Genomic DNA, 11,496 nt, shown 5'->3' with positions numbered 1-11,496 from the left:
CGCAAACGCAGTCATCTTGAGAAAAAATCCCAGTTTGCTTCCTGGGGCGAAGTGGTGCCGCGAAAATTGCCTTTTTTACGGTAAAAACTTTTCCCAAAGTGGCCAGTTCCGTCGGAAAGTTGTGCCCGCGAGTGTCCACTTCCGTTTGGTGGTAAAATGGTTCCGTTTCCCAGCAGCAGGACGCTGCTCGCGACAGTGTTTTAAAACTGCGAAAAAAAAGTTCAGGATCACCTCCTCCCTGTTGTCATCGGGCAATCATCATTATCGTTCCCGCATCAAGGAATCATCAGGAAATAATAACATCATCAACAGGGGTTGCGATCCCGTTGTTTTTGTGGGACGATTGCTGCTTTTTCGAGGGATTTGGATTACGTTGCAGAGGTCAATCCGGAATCACCGAGTGGCTGAGATAGGAGTGTCCGTGTCGCTGCCAAAGAAGAGCGCCCCAGGCCGAAGGAAAGAGGCTGCATCGCTCTTTTTTACGGCCAGAGTCCGCAGGAAAAGTTACAAAGGTATTTATTGTGCGAGGGGGACGAATGAGCCAATTATCATTCGCATCCATTTTTATGAGTGTTGTATGTTTTGGTCGCTAATTATTTTTCGCTTTGATTTTCATCGATGAGAGGTTCTCGCGGTCAAGGCTTGTGTTCCTATTAATTTAATTTTGGCAAGTGTTTTTTCACTATGGAAGGTGCGTGAAGTTGGTAGAAAGTGCTGAATGAAATCGCGGATTTTTAGTTTGAGTAGGAGGTTGATGGCCTTGAGATTCTTGTCGTGGCCTATTTGGGAGACAGTTGCTATTAATTGATGCAAGGGTTGGATTATTGGTTTGGCATTGCTTACAGCTTCTCTTCAATTCAATCTTTCCATTACATCGCCATTTGGCCTCGTTTTCTTTCGTTTTTTTTCGTTGCCTCTTCCATTACACGCTCGATGCATTAACTGAAGCTCTTCGTTTGTTTTTTGTTGCCCTCCTATCTTGATGCGTCTACGTACAATCGTATTGCAAGACCGTCAATCGCATAGCTGGTAGCAAGTCTCTTTTTAGAAACTTGGTCACTATTTTAATGCGAGTCTGTGGAAAGCTTCTATTCGTGATGGAAGGTCTCTAAAGCATGTTTTTCAAATAGAATAGTATCTAATATCATATGATTCGGTCTATCGAATATTGCTTTCCAAATTCCGAAACATGACTAATATTCCAAACAGTGCAATGTTTAAGTTAAATATTATTATTCCCATTTTTAAGCGAAAGACGTGAAATGTATAATAGAAATTTAATCAATATATTGAAAAAAAAAAAACACTGTTTAAAATTGAGTAAACTTCTTCAAAAAGGAAGAACATAATTCTTAAAGCGTTTCACCAAGCAATAGGGTGCAGAACCACTTAGCCACTTCCATGATTCACTTTGGCATGGAGTTTTTCTCAGCCAAATTGTCTGAAACTTTGCAATAAAAAGCGTTTCAGTATGGCGCATATTGTGGCCAAATATGAGCTCTGTAGCTTTCAGAAAACCCCAGTGCCGAAGTGAATCAAAAGTGCCAAGAACTTTTCCGGCTCCCTATCTAGACGAATATTTGTTGAGTCCTTGGATAAATTTCTTATATCATCAACAGAATTTCAATGCAAATAATTTCAATGCATTAATTCATGGTGGAATAGTTTAATGACAAAGTTTTTCTGCGTCACAACCTTCGAAATATGGCTTTCAAATCTAAATCAAATTTATCGCTCTGAGCTATTCTGTGAAGATCATCTTATCGGGTATTGCCAAGACACGATTGAGTTTTTAATATATCTAAATTTGATCTGTAATGGCTTCATATATCTGCACAATTATTAAATTATTCGAAATTTGAAAACTGGTGGAAATCTGATTTTGGGAACGTAATCTGAAATTCAAAAAAACTTCCATTTTAAAATGTGGTAACAGGACTCTTTATAGAGACTTTGTCTTTATTGTAACGCAAGTTTCTAAAAAGTCCCTAATTTTGATGGAAGGTCTCTTAAGCCTTTATGTTTTAACCAAAATGGTCTCTAAAGTCTCTTTTTTTCCTTATATTGCTTGCGGTGAACTCTAATGCAAAATTTTGCAGGCTCCAGGGAAGCCTTCAGAGACTGGCACGAGACTGTACAACTAATTCTTCAAATATTTCATCTCAGATTTCTAGAGGAAAATCTTAAGAAATTTTTCTAGTGGTTTCTTCAGGGACTTCATCTGGAACATTTTCATGGACTCCTACATTGATCTCTCCAGAAATTCTTCTAGAGACTTTACCAATTATTCCAAATATTCTTCCAACGATTATTTAAAGAATATCTTGAGAAATTTCTCCATAATTTGCTCCAGGAAATAGTCAAGCACTTGAACGTTATTATTTTCAATAATTTCCTCAGGGGTTATTCTGATTTTTTTTTCCAAACACTATCCTAGGACTCCTCCAGATATTTTTCCACTTCCACTTTCTTCAACCGAATTTCCCAGTTGTTACTCTAGGCGATCTTTTAAACTACACTTTTTTTTATTAAATTTAGGGGAGGGGTTATTAGAGTATGTATAAGAGAATTTTATTAGATTCTCTTAGATCTTTTAAAGATTTTTTCCAAGAATATCCCCAAATGTTAATTCCAGAGTTAAAAAAAAGTGTTCAAGGACTTTTTTCCAAGAAACCCGCCAAGAATTTCTACGTCATTTTATTCACCATAACTCCGAGGAATTCCATAAATTCGATCCTGTTTTTCATTATTGAGTTTCTCTAGATTTTTTTTCAAGGAATTTTATCGAAGAATTACAACTGCCGTTTTTCCAATTTCTCAAAAAAATCCATGGAACCTTCAAAAGCTTATTTTAGATTCCGTACTAATTAACACTACAGTATATTGTCCAGAGCTTCGATTGATTTTTTTTTCAATCATCTTAACAATTTAACTAGAAACTCTTCTGAAATTTCCTCAAGGGTTTATGGGTTCTTCTAGTAATCATTATTCATCAAGGATGACTTAAGAACTTACACAAGTTTCATCAGAGGTTACTTTTCTGAACATTTTCTCAATTTACTGAAAAACTTCATTCACGTTTCCACGGAGAAATTCCTGGAAGAATACTCAAAAAATTACTGTTAAAATTCTTAAAGAAATCTCTAAGTAATTACATTTTTGGGGACTTTCTCCAAGAATTTTGTTCAAGATACTTTCAAGATTTCCAAGGTGCGTCCTAGAAATTACTGTACAATATCTTGGCATCAGGAATTTCTTCAGTAAATCCTACAAAGATTTTTCTCAGTAATTTCTGAAGGAAATGCTAAGTTCTTCAGCAATTTGTCCATTAGGATTTCAGTCAGATTTTTTTCTATACAGTAATCTCTCCATAACTCGATATTGAAGGGACCATCGAGTTAGGGAGGTTATGAGTTATAGAACACAAAACCAGTGCAAGAGAGATCCAAGGGATCATCGATGTAGCCACGAGAACTAACTTTTACTATGGTTCTCTAACTCGATATCGAGATACGGAATGTTGAGTAATGGACAGTTGACTGTACCTTCATGAACTACATCAGAGATTTCTCCAAAGACTCCTCAAATAATTTATCCAGGGATTATTCCTGGAATGTCTCCTGCGAATTGTGAAATGTAGTTTTCAAAAATCACTGGAGAAATTTCGGAAAAAATCCGGGAAATAATTTTAAAGAAAACCGTGTAGAGATTGGAGGAATTACTGAAATAAATTTTGCATTATTTCCTGGAATGAAACCTCCCAAGTAGCGGTTGAATAACAGTTTATTAAACTGAAATAAGCTTAAAAGTGATTTATTTACTTTTTATTCAGCAAACATGTTAGTTGAGTGTATACTTATATTACAATTATTATTTACAATTTTCAATAAAATCTGTAAACAATGTTTTTTCTACGGAATTACTGTATTTAATTTTTTCAAACTGTTCAGCTATTGCGATTACGATAAAACTCATATATCGTAAAATGCTCCGTAAATTCCTGTAAAAATTACTAATTGCTGAAGAGTTTTATGTAGAAAATTGTGGAGGAATTCTTCTTAGAATCTCTTGAGAATTCACTGGAGGAATTTCTGAGGTGAGCAGCTACTCAAACATTAACATTTTTACTTTATTTTCTAATGAAAAGGAATAAAGGGGATTTTTTTTTATATTTGTTTTCTGATTCAGCGGAACGGATCTTGGATCTCTCGGGGTAACACTTGCACTGCACTTCAACCGATCTTATGGTCTTTACACACGGATGCTTGAATAAATTCTGCCTAATCTTCTATTATAGAAAATGACAGCGCTCAGCAAATTTAATCTTTCTATGGTTTATCGGCTTTCGCGCTAGCGTGCGAGATTTGAGATTTTCCTTCAGTAACGACAGTGGATTTATTTGCAGCGGTACGAACTCTCGCCATCTGAATTTTATTGGGTCAAATTTACATTTATGGAAAGTTCTTCCGGAACCAGGTTCCGGCTTTCGCCCATGTGTAAAAATAAACCAAGTGATGTATTCTTGAATTGGTCTTCTGCTTACAGTCTTAAAATGGCTGAAACCTGTCGTTAAACATTGGTTTTGTCGTTAAAGTTGTAAATAATGTGGCTAGGGAACACTTATTTCCGGTTGAAAATCTTTCCTGACATGAACTTCCGTTTTGAAAACCCCATACGCAGGAAGTCTAACTAATCCCATCGATCATAGTAAAAACCGTATTTCAATAAACTAATTTGTCTCTAAGCGCCAGTTGATTGAAAATAAAAGGTCTGTCCCGGGGCTTTGAGGGTTAAATGAAACTTGAATGGTAATTTAAGAGTGAATCCTAAAGAAATCTGTTGAAGGTAAACTGGATGAATGTGCAAAGGATTCCTAGAAAGGACCTTTAAGGAAATTTGTAGAAAAAAATTAACTAAAAGGAGTATTTTTTGCAGATATATATCCCTAAAAACACTGATTCAAACTTGGGTTGAAGTCTTTCAGAACACCTGAAAGAAAATCTTGGAGAAAATCATAGGAATTATAGGATTTATAGGAGCTAGCTAGGAGGGAATATTAAATTACTGGATAAATTCTTGAAATATTGTTCAAAGTAATACCTGAAGAAGCTTTAGGCAAATGCCCGCACTAATTTCTAAATCAATTCTTGGACAAAATCATTTATAAATACCACAATATTTTCTTAAAATTCCTATCTGGGTCTTTTGCCAAAGATTCCCATCTTGCTGCATTACGTACCGATCTACAGCAAGTCCATCATTTGAAAAACCAAATGCAATCATGCTTCATATTCGTATAATATACATTATAATTTATGGATTCGTAGAACAAGTAAAAAATGAGATTACAAGACAGAGATATTATAATTTACGGTTTTGTTGAACAAGTTAAAAATAGGTGTGTGAAACACCATTGATTGCTTTACAAATTCTTCCCAGAAAATCTTTAGGAGCTTTCCGACGTTTCGTCTAGGAACACATTCAGAAATCTCTTCACATACCTCAAGCGTTTCTCCCAAAAAAATCGACCTAATATTCTTCTAATGATTTCTTAAGGAATCCTTAGATGAATTCCTCCAGAAATCATTCAGCAGTTATAAATTTCCTCAGAAATTACTACAAAACGTCTGCCTATAAAAATTCTTCAAGAAAAACCAAAAAAAAAAAAAAATTCCTAGGTTGAAAAAAATCCTTCAGCCTATCATTCCAGAAAATCTTACTACAAAGTTCCTTCGGCGATTCCTGAACTCTTCCATAGATTCCTTAACAAATTTCATCAATGTTTCCTCATAAAGTTTCTCCTCTATAGATTTCACAAGCATTCATTCATACTGTTTATTCCTGTAATTCCTTCGATTATTTAACAACATAAATTTCTCCAACAGTTCCGCCCGTATTTTTTTAAGCATTTTCAAAAAATCCTGCAAAATAAGGGTTTGTTTTCAAAAATCTTTTCGCAATATTTCTGCATAACCATCTTGGACTAATTAGAAGCTTCAAAAGTTCCTTCGAAAATTCTTACATGTGTGATTACTTTAGGAAACCTCTCGGACCGGATCCCAAATGACCAAAATGGTTGGCAATTCTCTGGAGAAATTCATTGGCAAATTACTGGATTTTTTTTTAAAAACCCCTTTGGAATATTTCTGGATATAATTGTAAAGGAATTTTTAAAGATCTTGAAAAAAATATCTGGAGTAAAGATATTTTCAGAAAAAATACGGTTGAAACCTTAAAGAGATTCTTAATGAAATTTTTTAGAGAAAATGCTAAGAACTCCCCCGAGGAATCTCTTGAATCGGTTGAATTCTTGGGGAGGGCTGCTGAGGACTACTTCGTGAAAATTTTGGAAGAATTTTCAGAATTTCTGAGCAAATCTCTGACAAAAATTTGGAAGGAACATCTAGTTTTGTTCTGGAGGTATCCATAAAAAATCATTGGTAAATTCTTGAAGGTGTTCTAAATGGAAATCTTGAACGGGTTTCCGACGAATCACTGGACTAACTTCTGAAGAAATTTTCGGAACTATACCTGAAGGAGAACACTTAGCAATCATATAAATTACATTGTTTTTTTTTTCATGAAACACACAAGAGTAATAGTTGTCACGAGGAAAACCTAGCAAAATTTCAAGAAAAAAAACTGACAAATGTCTGATCAAATTATTCCAGTCCCTGGTCTCTATTTGGTATGTTCTGGTGTTCTGGTTCTATTCTAGTCCCTTTTTTCAGACATGAGATGTCTTAAGTTTCTATGCTCAGTCGCTTCCAGTCCTGTATTCGTTATGTGTTTTACGTTTCACTAACTTCTCTCAATGATTATTATTTTCAATTGCAGATAGATACCGTGTGGGGTTGGGCCTCTGCCCCGCTGCGCCTAGCGGCTAACAGAATGGGCGACGTATTGATTTCAGATCGCCCACCGTCTCCTGCGAGGTAAGTGCGAAGTATGTAATTGGAACATTACCGGGCAATAATTCTCAATTCTTTCCAGACTGTCACACACATCGGAGAAACACCCGCGAGTAACACTGACAGAGCTGAACGTTCTGCGCCGCCACAGGGAACTGTGCGATGTGGTCATCAACGTTAGCGGAAGGAAGATTTTCGCACACCGGGTGATCCTGTCGGCATGCAGCCCCTACTTCAGAGCCATGTTCACAGGAGAACTGGAAGAATCTCGCCAGACTGAAGTCACGATCCGGGACATCGATGAAAACGCTATGGAATTGCTGATAGATTTTTGCTACACATCACATATAGTTGTCGAAGAATCAAACGTGCAAACCCTTCTTCCGGCAGCGTGTTTGCTTCAGTTGGCTGAAATACAGGATATTTGCTGCGAGTTTTTGAAGCGACAACTGGATCCTACAAACTGCTTAGGTATTAGGGCATTTGCCGATACGCATTCCTGTCGCGAGTTGCTGCGAATTGCGGATAAATTCACGCAGCACAACTTCCAGGAAGTTATGGAAAGCGAAGAGTTTTTGCTGCTTCCGGTCGGTCAATTAGTGGATATCATCTGCAGTGATGAATTAAATGTACGCTCTGAGGAACAGGTATTCAACGCAGTGATGGCTTGGTTGAAGTATAACGTTGCCGAACGACGACAACATTTGGCCCAAGTTTTACAGCACGTCAGAATGCCTCTGTTGAGTCCCAAATTCTTAGTGGGAACAGTTGGGTCCGACCTTTTGGTAAGATCAGATGAAGCCTGTCGTGATTTGGTAGACGAGGCCAAGAACTATCTACTGCTTCCTCAAGAGCGGCCTTTGATGCAGGGGCCCAGAACCCGTCCAAGGAAACCGACCCGAAGAGGAGAAGTGCTTTTCGCGGTTGGCGGATGGTGTTCAGGAGATGCGATAGCGTCAGTCGAGCGATTCGATCCAGAGACGGCAGACTGGAAGATGGTTGCTCCAATGAGTAAACGTCGCTGTGGTGTTGGAGTTGCAGTACTAAATGATCTCCTGTATGCCGTTGGAGGTCACGACGGACAGAGTTATCTGAACAGTATCGAACGATACGACCCTCAAACCAATCAGTGGAGTTGTGACGTTGCTCCAACAACTAGCTGTCGAACGAGTGTGGGTGTTGCCGTACTAGATGGGTTCCTGTACGCCGTCGGTGGCCAGGATGGAGTGCAGTGTCTGAACCATGTCGAACGATACGATCCCAAGGAGAACAAATGGTCCAAGGTGGCTCCAATGACAACGCGCCGGTTGGGTGTGGCAGTAGCTGTGCTTGGGGGCTACCTTTATGCCATCGGTGGGTCCGATGGTCAGTGTCCGCTGAATACGGTGGAAAGGTACGATCCTAGGCAGAATAAATGGTGCGCCGTTAGTCCGATGTCGACCCGGCGAAAGCATCTGGGCTGTGCTGTGTTCAACAACTTCATCTACGCTGTTGGAGGACGCGACGATTGTATGGAGCTGTCGTCAGCCGAGCGGTACAATCCGCACACGAACTCGTGGAGTCCCATTGTGGCCATGACGTCCAGGAGGAGTGGGGTGAGTAGTGTGCTACAGTGAAACCTCCATGAGTCGATATTGAAGGGACCATCGACTCATGGAAATATCGAGTCATGGAACAGCAATCCTTTGGAAGGCTGCTTCTAGGGACCATCATAGTAACCATGAAATTTTGTTTTCAGTATGGTTCCATGAGTCGATATCGAGTCATGGAACATCGACTCATGGAGGTATCACTGTATAATCAAAAGGTACCGTCCTCGGTTGAAACTGATCAATTGCATTGATGGTTGATTTTGCATTTTGATTAAGGTATACACTAGAGATGGTCGGGTTCTATAATTTATAAATCAGAACTCGACCCTACCTATGTTTTTGGCTGGGTCACTTTGTGCAATTAATCATTCAGGACAAACATCCAAAATCACTTCCAAAATTTGGCCAGTAGTATTTGCAATTTAGATTCTAAGGCTCGGGTTCAGTCAAATAGCACTCTTAGTACTTAAAATTACGTTGTCTACAATATTATATTTTCTATCTTCCAGGTTGGTCTAGCAGTAGTCAATGGTCAACTATACGCAGTGGGTGGTTTCGACGGTACTGCCTATCTGAAGACGATCGAAGTGTACGATCCCGAAACGAACCAGTGGCGATTATGCGGCTGTATGAACTATCGAAGACTTGGCGGTGGCGTTGGCGTTATGCGAGCTCCCCAAACCGAAAACTACATGTGGTAAATACGCTTTTCATTGCTAATCAAATTGCTATTTTTCCGTGTTTAGGTTTTTTTTGCCTTGGTTTTGATCTGTTTTATTTTCAAGCTTTCTACATTTTTATTTTGGCTTTTGCGAACAACCATCTTGTGCATAACTATCTACTACGCTTCGATTTCCGATTATCAATTATATTTACAAAACAAACGAACGAGCATCATTACACTCGAACGAACTTGCGATCATATTTTGTTTTTCTCAAACCTATTTTCCCCCGTATTCTGCCATTATAAACTCATTCATACATGTATTTTTTCGTACATTTTAGGATTCGAAAAGATTCTGTTGTTTAACATTCATACACACTCGACTAATTTGCAAATTACCCTAGTACGCAAAATCGATCACAAACACACAGGCAGGGGCGTGCGTAGGCGCGCGACTCTTTCGGGGCTCTTGCGTAGCGTTTAGCGATTGGTCTGCTCTAGCGAAATTGACACCGACGACGGCGAAAGTAGCAGCGACAAGAGTACAGGGTCGCTGATCGTAAACAAATCTACCAATCGCGCGCTGCAATTGAGCGAGAGGGACTGAGTATCGAAGATCAAGAAGGTGTAGTATGATTTACTGCAGCTCCATATACAAATCGCATTCATGATGGATGCTCAATTCCTTCCGATTCTCCGGCGTGGAGAAAACAAATGAGATTTGAAAAGCGGAGGAGTTTGAATTCGAGTTAGGAATTATTTTTAAATTTCGAAACAAATTGCACCATCATCGCCACGATATCACCACAGCTGCACTTTGCACACGCTCACACACCACGCTGCTTAGATGTTAGTGAAAGAAAGTATAGGCTAACTTAGTTGAAATATGTTATTTGTCATAGGCGCACCCCGACCACACCCATCATCCAATCATTTTTGATAATAGGTACTTTGTTCCTAATTCATCAAATTTATGTGCTGAAAGTAACTGGTTCGTTTAGATCAGTGTATCATCATTCGCTAATATTTGTGTAACACAAAGCCTTCCATTATAGTTTTTTTTTCTATTTTTGCAACACTTTTTGTTCGTTTTGTTCCCGATCTCATCCTGCTTTCTACCGCCAATGTTTATTTTTTCCTTCTTTGATTTTGTAAGTAGCATATTTTCTACACTTTTCAACTCCAAGAATCCCGATTAGAGTTACTCGATTGTATTTATTAAAACAAAAATGAATGAGCGATAAATCTTAAAAGGTTCACAACCGGAATCCTTTGCTAAATTCTCAATGTGATTAGTATTTAAGAAAATAATTAATGAAAGGTATAAAGCGAACTAAAATCATTAGGCTGAAAATTTTGTTTCATTTTACTGGCAATCAACTTTCCTCTTAAAACGTTTGAACAGAATATCAATGTTTTTTTTATCGATTTATCTTTCAAAAATCGAATCCTTACCTAGATCTTTTACTTAGACGATGGACGCAAAATAAGCAGTGAAAAATTGAACAATGAAACCAAAATTTTAACGCTTAAAATGATTCTAACAGAGGAACTGCCTACGCTTTCATGATGTGTAATCAAGGAAAGCAAGAAAAGAGAATAATAATAAAAGTATCATGTTTGAATTTTATTTAATTTTTTTTCCCTCATGTTGAAAACATAACCATAACCTTCATTCTCATATCCTCCGTATGTAGGAGTCGATTCAACAAGGGCGGAAATTAGAGAATAAACTGATATTAGAAATACAGCTTATTTAGTCTCTTTTTTAATTTTTATATTATGACCTGAAGTCCTTACTATTGACTAAATTATTATAGAAGGATAAAAACTGTTGAATAAAGAAAAAAGTGTAGATAATAAGAAATTACAGGAAAGACTTTTGCTGCTATGGAACATAAAAGAAATTATAGGGTTACGACTACGCGGATCAGCGATTTCGCGGAAAACTACAGAAAGAAACATCTGAAATGGATTTATCTTCAAATCTATACAAATAACAATTTTGCGCCTTACAACCGAAGTAAGGTATTTCGCATAAATGAGCATGAGCATAGATGACCGTACAATTCGTAGTTGCTAATCCGTGATTGACCAGAACAATCGAAGTTGCACAGAGATTTAATGAATGGGGCTTGGGATTAGCTTACCATTCTACAATGTGCACAAATCGAGAGCTCAATATTTAAAAGTCAATAACGGCGCCGGTCACGTCCTTACGGTCATCGGGAAAGGGAAGGTATGTTAGTGTGACTACCGTTGTTACTAGAGACCGAGATCACCTCTGCATCTACACGGTTGTCATGGAAAGGATATTGGGTTAGTGGGA

General features: G+C 38.0%; 1 protein-coding gene across 1 annotated transcript; it reads left to right on the top strand.

Moving 5' to 3' along the window:
- LOC5574073 (kelch-like protein diablo) lies at window positions 1-11,037 on the top strand. Its single transcript, XM_001661096.2, has 5 exons — window positions 1-512; window positions 6,838-6,935; window positions 6,994-8,506; window positions 9,013-9,200; window positions 9,509-11,037. Exons 2-5 carry the CDS (start codon window positions 6,892-6,894, stop codon window positions 9,531-9,533), a joined length of 1,770 nt encoding a protein of 589 aa, XP_001661146.1. The 5' UTR covers window positions 1-512; window positions 6,838-6,891; the 3' UTR covers window positions 9,534-11,037.
- Window positions 11,038-11,496: the final 459 nt, after the last annotated feature.

The sequence above is a fragment of the Aedes aegypti genome, chromosome 3 (genome assembly GCF_002204515.2).
Source record: "Aedes aegypti strain LVP_AGWG chromosome 3, AaegL5.0 Primary Assembly, whole genome shotgun sequence".
NCBI classification, from domain to species: domain Eukaryota; kingdom Metazoa; phylum Arthropoda; class Insecta; order Diptera; family Culicidae; genus Aedes; species Aedes aegypti.
The sequence above is the reverse complement of the archived record's forward strand: the minus strand, read 5'-3'. Positions and strand labels throughout refer to the sequence as shown.